Source organism: Leptidea sinapis, chromosome 43, assembly GCF_905404315.1.
Source record: "Leptidea sinapis chromosome 43, ilLepSina1.1, whole genome shotgun sequence".
NCBI lineage: Eukaryota > Metazoa > Arthropoda > Insecta > Lepidoptera > Pieridae > Leptidea > Leptidea sinapis.
The window spans coordinates 7,183,583-7,201,981 of record NC_066307.1 but is presented as its reverse complement, the minus strand read 5'-3'; the positions used below and the strand labels follow the sequence as shown (position 1 = coordinate 7,201,981).

The window sequence follows — 18,399 nt, the reverse complement described above, 5'->3', positions numbered from 1 at the left end:
CTTGTCCATCACCATCAGCTGAACATCCTGCTCGTCTCCTCCCTTATTTTCATAAATAAACATAGGCCTGATCGGTCTGAATATCTGAGTGATAGAAACCAGTTTACTCAAGAACATTCTGGTTTAGAAAATTATTTTAGGTTGAAATAACAGCTGACGATAATGTTACTTCAATAGGTTACACAGTTTGTGAAGCTAAATAATTTATTCAATAAAAAAAAACGATTAAAATATTTAACTGTGATATATAATGGTAATTAGTTCCTTTCCTTTAGTCATGGTATCTACAGCATTATAATATTCTAGCTCTTATTAAATTACTCCCAAAACGAATTATAAAAAAGCGGCCAAGTGCGAGTCGGACTCGCCCATGAAGGGTTCCGTAGCAGCAAGTAACAAAATAACAGTTCTAAAGTTGTAACTTTGACCGATGGTATTAACTAGTTACTAGATCTCGTTCAAAACCAATTCTCGGTGGAATTTTGCATGGTAAGGTATATCTTATATATCATTTTCTTATTTTAGAAGTAAATTACTACAGTGGGGACACATTTTACCACTTTGAAAGTGTCTCTCGCGCAGACTATTCTGTTTAGAGAAAAATGATATAAGAATTAACCTCAATATCATTTTTTAAATACTTATGCATAGATACCGCGTGTGGGTTTGATCAAAAATTTTTTTGAGTTTGAGTTCTGAGTATCCCCGAAATTTATTGTTTGTTTATTTTTGTGTGAAAATTTAATGTGGTTCACAGAATACACCTACTTGCCAAGTTTCAACAGTATAGTTCGCATAGTTTCTGAAAAAGTGGCTGCGATATACGGACGGACAGACAGACCGACATAACGAATCCAAAAGGGTTCCGTTTTATGTCACTTGACTACGGAACCCTAAAAGCATGTCTATATAATCTGTTATATGGTTAACCAAACACACATTCAATCTCGAATTTATACAGGCCTACATATATTGCCAGCGACACCGGATTATGTGACGTCAGAGTAATAAAATTTAATGATTGTATCGAACTTGGTAAACAATAAATAAATTTTATGACATCATTTTGTTTTATAGGCCTTTATAAATATTTAAGTGATTCCGTCACAATGCTTCTGAAGTTTAAAAACCAGTTGGATGCTTTACATGTTAATAACTACGTGCGTACTGACCTGTAGTTAGCAGCATAGAGTATTTAATAAGAAGATGATGACATTGTCGCATAGCAACGCTTCGACGCACATGATAAGAGTTGTCAAACTTCAAGGCATTGATAATTTCGACAAATATTTCTAGTACAATCTATATTTAAAGATGGAAGAGAATCATTTTGAAAATAGAACAGACCCGGGGGTATATAAGCCGTACTAAGCGTGGCCTACGGTTTATCCCAGCGGAAACTCCATAGGGAGTGCCGCTTGCGCCTCTCTCTCCCCAAGAGAAGGTCGCCTTCGATGTAGGCTTAAAGGGCACCTGCCCAAAGCCAACCGCAGGTGGTGTTAAGTGGGTAGGCACCTAGGTTTTCAGTCACGTGGTTTTCAGTCCCACATAACCAACGCAGATTTAGGCTGCGTTGGTATGCATGAGCATTCACCACCTCCCTCCCGTCGTTATCCCGGAGGGTAGCCCTTTCCCTTGTTTGGGCGCAAAAAAAAAAGGCCTACGGCAGTTCTAGTTCAGACTCGAAAGTGTAAAGCAAATGAAAGAATAGACGAACAAGTAGTGGAAAGTATGAAAAGTAGAAAGTGATTTGGTGAGGAGAAGATAGAAGAGATTCTATCTTCTACTTTCTAATATCCTATTGAGAATTTCAATTTAAAAGACACTGATAAAATATTTTTGTCACATAAATTAAGAGAAGTAGTAACAAATTGCATAGCCCTGAATAACATTTAATTTTATTAACATAATGAATGAGTGACCACTTGTATGTATAAATTATCAAATACTTTAAAATTAACACCCACCAATTCATTACATGGTTAAAAGAATTCAACAAGCAATCTCCGAAAATATCAAAATATTTACAAACATTTTCCGTACATTCAGATTATAACGAACTGAAATTTTAAATTGAATTTCAACTAATGACGCGAAATACCGCTGCATCTGCACTTCACAGCGCTATAAATACGGCGATAATGACATTTATCCCCGTGTAATTATGTCGAAATAATAAATCAGTATTGGAAATATGTAATCTACTGCTTAACGTTATAATATTAACTTGAATTCGATTTCATGCGTTTCTACTATCTAAAAGATTGTAAAGCTTTTGTTAATAGAATGTATGATATTTAGGAGTCCAAATGATTTGAGTTTTCTTTAGTGTTAATTCCGTCAATATTTGTCGAACGAAATTGGCAATCGCTCGAGATTCGAGACCCAGTGTTCCGATACTTGGCGAGGCTTTAAGGGAAGTTTTTTTAGTGGTGAACGCGCAAACTTGAGTCTTCTGGGAGTTAAATTAGACAAGGTTCAATTCACCCCATTCCGCGACCTTCTCAAGAGAGAACTCGATAGAAGAAGAAGTATGTTGGAGGTGTCCAACATATCATTGATATACAGAAGAAACAGCGTGGGAGATAGCACACAGCCTTGGGGCACTCCAGCGTTCACGGGCTTCGGGTTCAAGCAATATCCGTCGACAACGACCTGTATGCTGCGCCCAGTGAGGAAGCTGGAGGTCCACTTGCTTAAGCTCTCGGGAAGCCCAAATGATGGAAGTTTTGAGAGGAGCGAGCACCTTGTGCCATGCACGATCAAAGGCCTTTGCTATATCCAGGCTAACTGCCAGGCCCTCCCCCTTGCTTTCAATAGCCGCCGCCCATCTATGTGTTAGGTATACCAGAAGATCACCTGCCGACCGACCATGGCGAAAGCCGTACTGTCGATCGTTGATCAACTGGAATCCCTCTAGGTATATCAAGAGCTGGCGGTTGATTATGCTCTCCATGATTTTGGAGAGCAGGGAGGTAATAGCAATAGGCCTGTAGTTTGCCGGATCCGAACCGTCTCCTTTTTTAGATCGAATTGACAAGGGCTGACTTCCATGAGTCAGGGACTATGCCTTTTGAATAAGAGTGCCGGAATAAACGCGTTAGCACCGGCGACAACTCAGGGACACACGTTCTAAACACGATTTAAGAAATGCTATCCGGCCCGCTCGACTTACTGACGTCCAACGAAAACAGAGCTCGCCTAACAGTTTTCTGTCTGAACTGTACTTCAGGCATAGACCTCTGATGCCGCGGGATGGTCGGCGGTGTTTTTCCGTTGTCGTCAAGAGTCGAGTTGGAGGCAAAAAGAACGCACAGGAGATCGGCTTTCTCTTGTGCCGTATGGGCCAGGCTGTCATTCCTCATGTGTAACGGCGGCAGGGACGGCTGGTTGAATAACTTCAACCAGCCCAAGGTAACCCAAGAGCAGCTTTCGACAACGACTAGTACTTGCGTAATCCGGTCGGGTAACTGGAAAGCTGCTCGCCGATTTTGACGACGTGCTTCGACTTCGCACGAGCGATTTGCCACTTAAAAAATCTGGAGGCAGAGTTAATTTCCTCTTAAGAACTTTGCAGTTCGGATACTTTGTGCCCAGCGCTGCAACCATATCTTAAAGAACTGCGTACACCATCCTAAAAGGCGAATATAACTATTATGAATCTTTGCTGTAGTGGGCTATTCGCGCTATGTATAAGATCCTGAAGAATCATTGAGAGCAAAATTTACAGAAATAAACATTTTAACTTTTGCCTCTCAATATATTCTTGATAATTTTATGTAGACACATAGGCATATACGTGACCTGTATGGAAACTGTTAACACCAGGAACAAACATAAACTTGTCATGTCTACTACTCGACTGTAGATCTTTTGTGGGGCGATGTATATACTTTTTCTTTTCTCATACTCGGAAAGTAATATTTTTTTTATCTGATTATTGGGTAGAAAATGCTACTTCCCTCCGTAGAGAGGGAAAAACTCATACAAAATTAAATTACCCAAGGGCCGGAATGAACTTTAAAAATAGAACTGCTGTCAGCTGTGAAGAGTTTTATGTAAAGAAAACTGGAGGCTGGAAATCCAGCACAGTCACCGAAGGCTACATTGAGGATTCAGTCCAAAATAAAACTAAAATTTCAACCAAATTAACTGAAACTATAAAAATACACCCAATTCGCCTCAGCCAACAACTTCCAGGGAGTGTCCGCCATGGAATCCATCGTCTGATGAAATAGCAGTCTCCTACTTTTACAGATATCCAGAACAGCAAAATTTGTTATAATATATCAAACAGCATAAACATTCCAAACAAAAATGTAACTTTTAATTTCACAAATTGTAGTTTTGACAGTTAATTTTAAATAGGTACAACTAATATTATTATATATTATCAATAAATAGTTTAGATAAACAACTAGTTTAATTTTCTTCATATTCGAAATGAAAAGTAGCGTGCTTAACACGGGTCGAAAGAATCAATTCCCGAGGTATTTAGACGCCCGAGCACAGCGAGGGCGGCTATAGTCCGAGTAGGAATTGGTTAACAATCTACTATTACAACAACATCCCAGAAAATAAACAAAACAAAAACGAAATTCAAAAGACGTTAAAAATTCAAAAGTCAAAATACGTTTATGTGGTAAAAGTACTATAATTTAAACAATTTTCTTAATGATACAACAGATTGGGTATGAAGAGACCGCCCTCAGGCTATTTATAAAACCATGCATCATTATCCTGTACACAATCTACTATACTATAGTATCATTCTTTGTCAAAAAAGCTTTAAAATATTTCTTGAATTAATTGTGCTCAGCGAGTCCTAGTATACTGTCTGCTATTTTATTATAAAACTTAATCCCAGTACGATAACCAGTGGGAGGCTGATGGGTACACCACAACGGCGCCTATTTCTGCCGTGAAACAGTAATGTGTAAACAATAATGTGTTCCGGTCTGAAGGGCGCCGTAGCTAGTGAAGTTACTAGGCAAATGAGACTTAACAACTTATGTCTCAAGGAGACGATCGCAATTGTAGTGCCGCTCCGAATTTTTGGGTTTTTCAAGAATCCTGAGCGGCACTGCTGAATTACCATCAGCTGAATGTCTTGTTAGTCTCATCTGTTATTGTTATAAAAAAAAACTTAATACCAAAACCTATGAAGGAGCCCTTAATTCTAGCTAACCTATTAACAATAGAATACGCATATGTAATATACTTGTAGCTCGCTTCTGCGGCGCTACATATTATTGTGTTGCAAATCACAAAGTAGGGTCGCTCGGTATCGCAACATCACCCCATTGGTTTCAGACAATTAACAGACCTGACCTAACAACCCTGCCGCAACATTGGTTACACTAGACCTGAATGCATAATTGACGTTAATTACTGAAGTAGCAACGACATTCGACATCTATTTTGAATTACGATCGAATTGTTGTTTCAACCGCGTAAGTGGGTGAAGGTTTCATCGAATTTTTCGTCTATATTTAGTTTTATGGTTCGGTACTAGAAAGAAGAAAAAGAATACCAGTATAGGATCAATTTTCTGACTTAGGGTATAAATTATCTAAACCAAATTGATAAGAAAATATTTTTGTTACTCTAATATTTTCATCTTTAGCAATGGGGCTGAAACTTGGACACTAAAGAAGGCCGACAGAGATCAGATTGATGCCTTTGAGATGTGGTGCTAGAGAAAGATGCTTCAAATCCCTTGGACAGCATTCCGCACCAACCAATCCATCCTCACTCTAGATGTAAAAGTAGTCCAGAAAAGATGGCCAAAACCTCAAACAACTGATGGTTACTGGGAAGATAGACGGATAACGCCCCAGAGGTCGCAGCCCTATAAGATGGTCTGCACATCTCTGGATACCGGACTTCATGACGCACTGCACGTAGCCAAAGACGTCTGTGTTTTGACAGATGGCGAACTATTGTCAAAAAGTTGAATCCTTAGAGAAATTACGACCCTCAGCAATGAGGAATACGATGCGAGGACGATAGTTACTCGTGTCCCGTTCTACTCACAGATTCTAAGATATTATTTTGACAGTCCACACTAATCTTCTATAAGAGCAGTCTCAGATATTTGATAGGTTAAATACGTTTCAGTTATTTTACTGTAAAAAATATTGGAATTAAATTGTTGTATGAAAAATCTTCCACTGAACATTATGTACTTAAACCTCATTGGCTGTTCACTTACCTGGTTTCCTTATATGCAGATCTTCCTCCCCAGTGTCAGCGCTTTTATTGTCAACTTGAGTGTCAGTAAAACAATCTTGAACAGTCGCAATCACCACCAGTAAAATAATCATAGCGTAGAAGAATCTGTGGTGCAATATTTAATAAAATTAGTGTCAATATAATAATAATATAATTGTCAGTGTATTCTCAGACACTTCTAGTCTTAATATATATAAATCTTGTGTCACAATGTTTGTCCTCAATGGACTCCTAAACTAATGAACGGATTTCAATGGGGATTACTTCATGGAGTGCAGTTTAGTCCAACTTAAGAGATAGGATAGTTTTTATTTCGATTTGGGACCCATAATTATTTTTATTTCCAATATTTGTTTTGTTTGGACATATTTTGTGTGAGAGTATGTTTGACGCGCGGTTTGACAGTTCTGCTGTGAAACAATTTCATGATAACAACAAGGAGCATATTATTATGTTACAATGAAAAATTATTGACAAATTCATCAAAAACGATATTTTATTTATTATGTACAGAACAACGTCTGTCGGGTCAGCTAGTATTTAATATAATAATACATTCTTAAGCACTGAAATCCACGTCAAGAAGAAATTAATTTATTTAAATAATCATTTCTGGGGAAATCGAATACTTAAATAGCGGTATCATTGGTCACAGAACAATTTTTTCATGTTAAGCAATGGCAACAAAATATGTAAATTTTCAACGAATAATCATCGCTTGTTTGGTTGTGCTTCCGAGCTATGGAGTCATTGTTCGCGATCACCAAGCGCGCAAAAATGACAAGTTTTATTACTTATCGCCCAGCTTCTTCGAAGCCAATTTTGCTTTGCCCTCCAGATGACCGCGGAATTGGCAATCACTCGAGATTTCAAGTACTCTGATACCAGACGAGGCTTTAAGGGAGGTGCTGTCGAATGGTATATCACTCAATATAAATTGTAATTTATGCAATAATTTACATACAAAAACTAAATTAAATCATATTAAATTCTGTGAGGATTAAAGATCTTTTTATAGATTTGCTTTTAATAATATGTGGCTATCGCAAAAGGTTAGTTAGTTCAAAGCTTTATATAGATATAACGTCATCACAAGTTTCGCTTTAAATTGCATCCGCAATCATTGTGAGGTTATTAAAACGATGTCCTTGAAGTAAAACAAAGGCTATCTATAAATATCCTTTACAAATGTAAGATGCTAGAAAATGTTTGTGAGTATACAAATATATATTTAGAATAGATTTTGTATCGTATAAAAATTACCAGTAAAACTCTATTCTATTCCCTTTTAGAAAACAGTTTTCTTATACTCCATTTTCATTTGTGAAAAGTGGTTTTTTGCCATTTCTAAACCTAACCTTCTAAGTTGCTCACATTGCAACATTCTCACCACTAGACCAGCAGATTAATTAATTTATGATCAGAAAACATTTTTACCAAATAATATTTGTTTAAATTCTGTAGGTACATTATTAGTTATGAATTGCTGTGTCTTAATTAAGTACGTGTGTGCATGCGGGCACGCTGCACTTTGTATATCTGTGCGTATTGCACGGATGCTCGGTCAAGTTTTTTTTATTAATAAAATTAGTATACCATAATTGTGGTTTCATGTCACAACCCTTAAAGGCATAACCTCCAAAATTACTAAACTTACAATGTCAAAAGAGTTGGTATTTCCAGCCAATCATCCCACTTCTGAGTTTTCTGCACGTGACAGTCAAGTTCGTTGACTTTGACTCGGAACGAGACGCCAATTTTCCGGTAGTGTTCCAGGGCGTCGCTGAGCATGAGTTGAACGTCGTCAGGTGCACAGGCCGATGGGACACAGGAGCCCCAGCTAAGCGTTGAGAAACGTGGCACGAAGTGACCTGGCTGAACAATATATTGAAAGCATTATGACTGCATTTATGGTCACAAAGAATTCAATTAACAACATTATTTAATCATTCATTAGAAAAATATATATTTTAAATCATAATAAATTTTGTATTTATTTAGTAGCACGGGCCATAATTTAAAAAATAGAGATCTAAATTATTAAGGGGCGTGCACTACGGAAACAATGAAAATGCATAAAGTTTGCTGTATTTTATTTTGTTAACCCAACAGTAGGCGGGTTAACTTGTTATTGAACAAAATAAATGTTAAGTGTATTGTTGTATCCTATAATTTATATCGTGTTCTTTATCGATAGTATTAAGTTTCCCTTTAGGTATTACCAATAAATAAGAATAAAATACGTGATTACTCACATCATCTACCCTACTCTTGATAAGATTCCTTCCCTGAGCAAGGTCTACCACTATTTCAAGGTCTGTGCTTTCACTCTTTACATCCATCGTCACCAAACAATATTTTCCTTGAACTTTGACGACACTTCCAGTTTCCAACTGCACACGGGCTCGACTCGCCAAGCATTGGTCAAAGTCACCAAGCTGGATTCCATTACCTTGAAGAATTCCCGAGGGTATCTTCGCTGTTGCATCTAGCACTGTAATATTAATTGTTTGTTTTATGTATCCGCTGGGAATACACCCGTGGCAAACGTCACGCGAACCACGAATCAAGGGCATTTTAATGTATTTCTATATATTATATATAATCATGATCTTTGTTTTAAGCTCAATATTTCCATAAATAAAATATTAACTGTGTTCATGAAATAGTTTAATGGAAATAATACAGGGATAGGTAGCTGTGGGTTAGTTACGATGGTCTTAAATATATATTTCTTCTATATTTTATTTTTATCTTGTTTTTCTCTGAAATTCCAACCTCATTTTATGTTATGATTTAGGTTAGTAGTTAGGTATCCAATACCACTAATTGGATAAATCTTCGCAAGATTCGTAAGTAATACTTTATGGAGCTTTTTTACTATATTAAGAAAAGTATGTCTAGAATTAAGAAAAACACAATTTTTTTGGGATAACAGTAAACTATAATTTAATATTATATTGTAAGTAAATATTATTATTAACACTGCGTTTTTCAGGTGAGTATGTGGATCACTTCGTGGTAAGTGATTACCGCTATAATTAAATTATTTTGGAATGCCAGTATAATCGCTACAGTTTTGAAGTTAATATATTATGCACTTGTTTTAAAGGAATTGAGATTTATTGAATTGGAAACAAGATGCTTGGAAATTATTTCTACCTTACTGAAAAAATGTACTTACTGTTTAAAGCCCATAGCTTAGACCCACGCAACTGCCTAAGTAGTATTTGACCATGTCGCCGACATTCCGGATTGTGTACATGTGAAAAATTCGGAGCAAAAGTTGGAAAATATCCATATAAATCTTCGAATTCTCTCTGTAATACCATTGTTTTCTGTACATTATTACTTATTGGCTTTGGAGCACTTCCTCGTTCTTGACTTTTTAAAACCTTTTTACTAGGTTTTGTGTTTTCTTTTAATGGTACCTCCACTTTTGCCTGTTTTCTTTCATCATCAGTCTGTTTTTCTGAATTAATTTTAGTACTCCCTGCTTTTGTTGTTACTACATGAGTTTGTATCTTTCCTCCCTCAATATGTGATTTAACCTTTATTTTTTCAAGACTTTCTTTAGGTTTCACATCTTTTGTTTTAGTTTCCATTTCTTTTAAGTTATCATCATTTTCTTTTCCTTTATGTCTAGTCTGTCGGAGATTTACTTCGTTCGTATTATCTTTTTCTGTTACCTTAGAATTGGGTTTCAACGACCTCTCAGTCACTTTGCTCGGTGACTGTGTTATGGTTACAGATTCGTCTTTTTTTATTACAATCTTCTTTTCAACTTTAGTATTATTATTGGACTTAGGTATGTGATCGATATATTCCTCATCTTCATCACTGTCGTCATCATCATCATCATCATCGTCAATTTTTAATTCAAATTTCGGCTTTAACCTGTTTGCCGCACTGCCTACAGATTTTTTCAAATGATCTTTTTGAGAAACCTTTTCTACGTTCTCTTTATCATCTTCCACAACTCTATTATCTTCTTTTTCATCGTGTTTTATAGTATTAATTTCATCTTCGTCATCCTCTTCGCTATCGTCATAAATTTCAGGTTCCTTAATAATATTATGATGAGTTTGTAGTCCAATACTAGATTTAGCATTAATATTAAACGTACTTTGACTATCCTCATCACTATCATCCTCGTCCACAGAAACTGGTGCTAACTTTTCACGCACACTTTTCTTCAAATCATCATTTACACGTTTCTCAGATGTTACGCTTTGTTTTGATTCAGGGTCGAGTTCCTTGCCATTGCAGCTGTCACATTTATTTTTAACATGTTCATGAGGTAAACGTACGCGGAATGCTATGACAGAAGTAAAGATGGAGAAAGTGATCAAAATTAGGAGTAATGCTAAAGTATGGCGCGTCATGGCCAGAGCGCGGGACGCTCACGGCGCCATCATCAGCGAAACTGAGACATATGTATATTTTCCAAGATAATTCTATTTCTGTCTTCGTACCGCGGGAGGCAGCCACCGTCTCTTCATTGATATGATGTATGGGTAATATGGTAACAAATTTTGGACACTTTAAAAGGGTTATTTAATACTAAATGACACGTTTCTTAGCTGAGGTTAATTCGAGTGTACTAGCGCGAGGGCACGAATTGTGGCATGAATCCAAGATTAGTGTAAAAATAGTATTGCTATGGCGATTGTCCGGATCTTGAGTTGAAATAAAGTCGAACGGATTGATAGCGCTTTACGTAGTAGTTACTGAGCGTATTACTCGTTATTTGAGTGGGTTAATAGCTTTCAAGGGACTAATAACTGGTAGGAATACATCTGGTATACCTTATGTTGCTAAAAAAATAAAAACATAGACATATACTTAAATATATGACTGAAGTTCTCTTATACTATTTTATTGCGGTTTTTTGTGATTTGTTTTACTAGACGTGGAATCTTACTGAAAATGGTATCAGTTAGCCTAAGATTAATGACAAATGATGTTTATCTATTCTAGAACAAATCCGTTATGTCACCGATAGAAGAAAAGTCGACATAGAGAGAGGACCATGATTATTTTAACACCACATCACCATGTCGGGATCGATTGGTCGGGTTTCTGGAATATATTTTATAAATACCACCAGTTGGAGACTCCTTTGCACAGGAAGCCGGCTAGATTATGGGTACCACAACGGCGCCTATTTCTGCCGTGAAGCAGTAATAGTTAAGCATTACTGTGTTTCGATCTGAAGGGCGCCGTAGCTAGTGAAATTACTGGGCAAATGATACATAACATCTTATGTCTCAAGGTGACGAGCGCAATACTGACGTGCCGCTCAGAATTTTTGGGGTTTTCAAGAATCCTGAGTGGCACTGCATTATAATGAGTAGGCGTATCGATTACCATCAGCTGAACGTCCTGCTCGTCTCGTCCCTTATTTTCATAAAAATATAATAATAATAATCATAACAACCGAAAACTCAAGTCAAAATCTCAATTAGGAGTATAAATTTTAGCATATTTGTTTTCAACTAACATTACCATATGGAAAAGCGTCACAGAAAAATAATAAACAGTCGCTTCATTCATCCACCTCTTCGTCATAATAACTTAAATTAGTAAACAAATGCCGTTATAAATTAAAAATGGCTTTAATCTAGAAGATCCTCCTAAAGCCAGGCGAGTACCTACAAATATCTTCGGAATTTAAAAGTAAATTGTTTTATGTGAAAGTGTACGAAACGATAATACTCGTATAAAGGGTTTATTAATAGAGCAAGCAAAACTTCAAGCCAGCCCTCACTCAAGCGCATGTGAAGCCATATAGTATGGAGTATTACTGTCATCTCTGTTCTGGTGCACCACATTATCAGAGTTGGTCGCATTGTCGGAGATTCAGTTCTCTGTGAACGGCTCGACAACTTGGCGTTGCGTAGACGTCGCTTCATTAGGTTTTTCGGCCGCATTATTCATGAGAAGAGTTCCGAATAGCTGATTGACCTTTTCCCTGTCTCCGATATGCCACCTTCGCACGACACGCCACAAACGTGAATACCTCCTCACCACCTCGATGTGTGGCGTACGTCCACAGCAATGACATGGATAACTTTATAAAAAGCCAACGCTATGTTCCTAAAATTCCGGCAAAATCTGTGAGTGGCAGTTATCGCTTAACATCAGCTTAGTAGGCGTAGGCGTCGGTACGGTCTTTTGTCCCTCCGCCTAAAAAATATACATCAATCTACTCTCTATACATAAACCTTCAGTATTATGGGCATGGTCTCTATATAACCTAGTGGCAATTAATGTAAATATTGCAAGCCTCAAAACTTAAAAAAAGAAGTGCAAAATTAAATAAATATCAACTTATATATTGTTTATGGTAGCACAGTTATAAAAGATATTAATCTGAATGCGAACTCGTTTACCAGGTGGCCAATGGCTATCGATAAATCCATCAATGCTATAATCATCGAAAGCCACATTAACTGAATCAATTTAAAGGCCAGAACATCGATAACTGTTAACGATTTTAAAGTACTGTAGATTATAGAGATATTAACAAGTTAATGAAAAATTGAACTCTCTTTATACAATAATTAATTGCTTACCTTGACATGGCTTTTGAACCCGTAACAATATAAAGTATGTTTGATGGATTACATGGTATTTAATTGTTCAATATCTAACTTTATTACTATTTTATGTGTCTTTTAAATAGGTAAAATTGTTATTATTTTAGGAAAACAACTTGGTAACTATATTAATAACACTATGATTATATTCAAATAAAACTATTAATACGGGGAAGCGTACCAAGAATACTGGATGCATTTCTGCAGTACATAGCTAGGCTGATCCGTTGAACGAAATAGCTGCCATTGCTGGGGTTCCCTGTAGCCCTATTTAGGCACGAAGATAGTACTTTATACATTCTAAGCGCTTCTGGGCCCCACATGTCTCGACAAAAGGCACAAAGATGTAGGACTCACTAAGACCGAAATATTTGCGACGTTTGCTGTCTTCGGCAGTCGAAGCAGCAGCCCCAGCACCAACTGACGTAACTTGGAAATGAGAAGGAGCCAGAGTGTCGACGCAAGTCGCGTCCCACACCAGCACCCTTCCCCGTGCCCAATCTACCAGGGACTTCAACACTTAAATTTATGCATCAAAAAAGGTAAAAAGTATAATTTCTTTACAATATTTTTAAGTTGGTGCCAAGTGAAATAAAAAAATACGACATCTTAATTAAAAAAGCGACTGTGAAGTAAATAGGTTCAACCGTTGACTCTCCACCACGGAACCGATTCCGGTTCGATCCTCGCCCTTGCAAAATGTATACGGTTTTCGAATTCATAATATTATTGTTTATTCGATGCTTTATAAGATCAGCAAGGCTCATGTGATTCCTCTGGTGCTACGAGAATATGGTCTGTGGTGATCATTTATCATCAGGTGACCCGAATGCTCATTTTTTTATGACATTAAGGGTTGAGACGAGCAGGATGTTCAGCTGATGGTAATTAATACGCCCTGCCCATTAAAATGCAGTGCCGCTCAGGATTCTTGCAAAACCCAAATATTCTTAGCGACACTACAATTGCGCTCGTCACCGTGAGACATACGATTTTAAGTCTCATTTACCCAGTAATTTCACTAGCGCCCTTCAGACCGAAATACAATAATGCTTACACATTACTGCTTTACGGCTTAAAATGGCGCCGTTGTGGTACCTACCCATAATCTACCCGGCTTCCTGTGAAAAGGAGCCTCCCACTGGTCGTTTTGCCTTCTCTTCTTTACTATGATACACATATATAATGACTCGATCACTTGGAGCGGCGTAGAGACGTCGCGGTCGCTTCATTATTTACCTAACGGGGCTAGTACAGCGAGTGGTCCATATAGTTGCTAGGTAGAAGGTGGAATTCATGCCACAAACTTTTTTTTTATGAAAATAAGGTACGAGACGAGCAGGACGTTCAGCTGATGATTGATACGCCCTGCACATTACAATACAGTGCCGCTCAGAATTCTTGTAAAACCCCAAAAATTCTGAGTGGGCACAGGATGCCGGCTATATTATGGGTACCCCAACGGCGCCCTTCAGACCGAAACACAGTAATGCTTACACATTACTGCTTCATGGCAGAATTAGGCGCAGTTGTGGTACCCATAATCTAGCCGGCATCCTGTGCAAAGGAACCACCCACTGGTAAACTTATATATCTCCTCTTTTTGCCTTTTCACATGATATGTATATTAATGGAAACCTTATTGGTGTGTGTACAATCTTTTATGTATTTTTTCTAATGTTTTTAAATACTGTTTGTTTCCCAAATATACATAAATAAATAAATACCCTCGTCACCAACTGGATGTGTGATGTCAGTGCGGTTTTTAAAGAACTTTCTACCGCGTACAACCCAACTAGGGAATGAACTTAAATAATTTATACATCTAAATAGAGCCTCTTGCTGCTGTAGTGACTAGACAACCGATGAAAACAGGCCAGGTTTATTACTTTAGTGTCCGTGACAAGGTACGTCTTACACTCGCGATTTGTATGTCACTTTGTGTTAGTGCGCGTGCATTGCTCAAAATAGAGGTTAGCTGCCAACCTCTATTTTGGCGTTTTTCACAGCTGTCACAGTCTATCACGTGTAAATGATCTAAGGGAAATGGCTACGACACGATCTTCAAAAATGCGTGTAAACAAAGCCGACAACTCTCTTGTGATTCCTCTGGTCTTGCAAGAGAATGTCGGAGACGCTGGTTACTTACTATCAGGTGTACACTCGTTCTTCATTCGTGAACTAATCTTTGAGAATACAAAGCGGGTGTTAAGTTGATATTTACATCAAATACATAGGTACTAACTGCGTTGAGTTGCGTTGAAGTTCAAACGGAAGTATAGATTGTTTGACATAGCTCAACAAACATGAAATTTGACGAGATGCATATTATCACAGCAATAGTAATGGCAAAAATCCAAAAACAGTTATAGAGTTCTTGCATCACAACTTTGTCGGAGTGTAAACGACTGGCTCTTTTAGCTCCTGGAAAAAAATGATTGCAAATATGTCTTCCAGTGTAAAATGTAATTGTTTCAATAGTATAAATACACTGATATTTAAAAACTAACAAATAACTTATGACTTACGTACTATTACTAACCAGATTTATTAAAGAATATAAAACAATGCTATTTTTTTTATTAAAATGAGGCAGACGGGCAAGAGTCTCACGGGATGGGGAGAGGTGAGGCAACCGCACATAGACATCCGCAACAACAGGTGTGTCAAGAAATGCGTTGCCGGCCTTTAAGGTGGGAGTATGCTTTTTTCTTGAAGCTCCCTAAGTCGTATCTGTTCGGGAAAACCGCAGCCGGTAATTGATTCCACAAAGTTACTGTACGAGGCAAAATTTTCTTACATGATGATGCGGACAAAATTCAATCATAAATTCATCGCACGAAAATACAAATAGTTGACAAAGTTCAATGACTTTAAGTATGTGCGTATCATCAACACACACAAAAAGAGTTAAGTATTCAAAATTCACAATGTTATTCATAAATAGATAGGCAAATTTGACTTTTTGTCCCGCTCTACTCTCCGCCCTTCGTACACATTGTCATTAATAACCGATATATCCATAATCTTAGATAGGATTTTGGAAAAGCAAATATGTATTGATTGAATTTCTTAACATAATTCAAGCATCGCAAGATGAAGATTTAAAAAAAAACATAGAACAAACTAAATCTAATTTCACCATCATCGTCATCATCACTTCAACTAAAAACATCCACTGCTGGACAAAATATATATAATGCACAATTTTAACTTATTAACTTTAAGTTATCAGTTTAAATATTGGCCACAGATATCAACACCAGATTCCTCTGGTGTTGCAAGAGAGTGTGGGCGGCGGTGATCACTTAACACCAGGTGACCCGTACGCTCGTTTGTCCTCCTATTCCATAAAAAAAAAATATAGGTAATATAATTAATCGCAAAATACCTTTACTTATTTACAGAAAGAAACAAAGAGAGAAAGAAATATATATATTTACATAATAAAATAGATCAAATATATACAAAACAAATTACATGTTACAGTGTTTGTCACAAATTGGCCACACTTTGCTGATGGAAGTGGACTACTCGCAAACTCGATACATTCGGAACGATACGATAATACTCCGAGTATACCGCAACTACCCTACTCTAACAAATGTTCGAATTCCTTATCGTTTATCGTTACCATAGACTAATATTTTGATTTTTTTTGCGATGTTAGTGTGAATGAAATATGTTCAAACCTAAACATTATCTGTGCTATGTCGCTGTTAAGTGTCAAAAGTCAAAACATAGTTTAGGCGCTAAGGACCAAGCCAGACTCTGCACCACCAATTTGGTATCATTTACACATAATGTAAATGTTAAAAAAATATGTAATGAATATAATATGACCATTTAAAATTGAATAAATAATACAAAACCTGCGGATAATAAAATGTAGAAAAAAAAGGAACTCAACCCTTCTCGTCGATTTTGTATTTCTCAGGCGGCCATTTGCATTATTTCTACACATAAACGATCAACAAAATGACGTAAATACAAATATTTTATTTTTACAAATACAAATATTTTATTTCGTGTCAATTGAAAAAAAATTCAATAATATTTATTAAGTTTGTATATTGTATGGCAAATATATCTATACAACTTGAAACGATAATATCATCGACAGCCTAGAAGGTGTCGTTGAGATTATCGTAAAAGTGACGTTTGATTATTTGTGAAATTCGAATATTCGTCTCTGACAATTTCAACTAAGAGTAGGGTTAGGACTGATAATATCGAATAATGTTTCGTTCGTTCAATCATCGTTTCGAGATTGATTACGATGCAACTAAGAGTAGGATTCGACACGACTAATGCCACGATTTATCGAATATCGATTTTAGGAGTAGGCCCCCTGATAGCTGTCGCATCCAGCGCTGATCTTCCAGTGTGACCAATGAATAATACATTGTATGCGGATTGATACATCTACTGCACTCGTTAATTTTTTTTGGGTTTCTTTAGGATTCATCAATTCTTTTTCATTTTAAAATTTACACAAGTAAGTGTAAACGTTTTGGTAATTATATGCATCACTTTACATACATTGTATAAAAAATCTATTTAAAAGAGTGACAATGACTTTCTTGCCACTTTACATCAAGTCATTAAAGCTCAACTTTTCCAAAGTGATGGTAAAATCATGGACATTCAAAAGTATAATTTTGACCAAAGTGAATACATAATTTTTCTTTCTTCATTTCAAGGCCTCCCCGAAAGATCTGCCCACGTACCGTATGTTATCGGTAATTTAAATATACCCACAAACTTATTATAAACAATACGAAATAAATTGTTTTTATTTTATCATGTCAGATTTTTTATATTTTACAACACACAACAACACATCACATCACATAAAACAATTTAAGCACAATTGACTTATCTCAGCAACGTGTAGAGTGATTTGAATGCACTTTTCAATGATTTATGAGGCAATAATTACACATTGTTTAATTCCAATAGATTCAATATCAAAAACAGTTTTACGCCGAATCGCGCTGGTCAAGTTACGGCCACCCGCTTGCTCATATTATTAATAAAGGCTATGGTAGCGGAAAATGTAGGTTTTGTAATGATATACCGCCAGACAACGCTAACTAAACTTTGGTAATGGCACTGTACAAAATAATTTGTTATTGTTATTTACGGAAACAATTGTTTCACTTACACCTTCAACACTGACCATGCTATTAAAGTTCTGGGCGTTCAGTTAATTGTTGTTGTGAGAGTTTGAAGTTGGAACTGTTCGGTATAAGCTTAAATAAAATGAGTTTTTGAATCAAATTCACAGATGAAGTTCCCAGTTCAGATTTCGAACTAGATAGTTCGAAAATTGTTGCCAGATGGTAAGTTCTACATTTCGATAGCTCAGTCAAAGAGTAAACAGTTCAGAAAAGGGTTCCAAAAGAAAACAACTCGAGTTATTACTATTTAAAAAATATATATTCTAGACTTATGAAGAAATATTGGAAGTTAGAACTAAACTGAAGACACTTATCTATTTGTTCTCTTTGGTAATGGTGGTTTATCGTCTATGGAATAATTTCTCATACTTATCTGACTG

General features: G+C 36.6%; 1 protein-coding gene across 3 annotated transcripts in view; it reads right to left on the bottom strand.

Annotated features, from left to right (window-relative positions):
- LOC126976956 (nose resistant to fluoxetine protein 6-like) overlaps positions 1-10,841 on the bottom strand; it is a 45,230-nt gene extending 34,389 nt beyond the window's left edge. Inside the window, exons 1-5 of one of the 3 annotated variants that reach the window (XM_050825567.1) lie at positions 10,367-10,838; positions 9,419-10,204; positions 8,490-8,728; positions 7,892-8,109; positions 6,215-6,339 (exon numbers count right to left, since the gene is read on the bottom strand). In XM_050825567.1, the coding sequence (XP_050681524.1) occupies positions 6,215-6,339; positions 7,892-8,109; positions 8,490-8,728; positions 9,419-10,204; positions 10,367-10,619 (1,621 nt within the window). In that variant the 5' untranslated portion in view covers positions 10,620-10,838. Of the gene's footprint in view, positions 1-6,214; positions 6,340-7,891; positions 8,110-8,489; positions 8,729-9,418 lie in introns of all 3 variants that reach the window. The other 2 variants (XM_050825568.1, XM_050825566.1) reach the window with 2 other exon arrangements.
- Between the last annotated feature and the right edge of the window lie 7,558 nt (positions 10,842-18,399).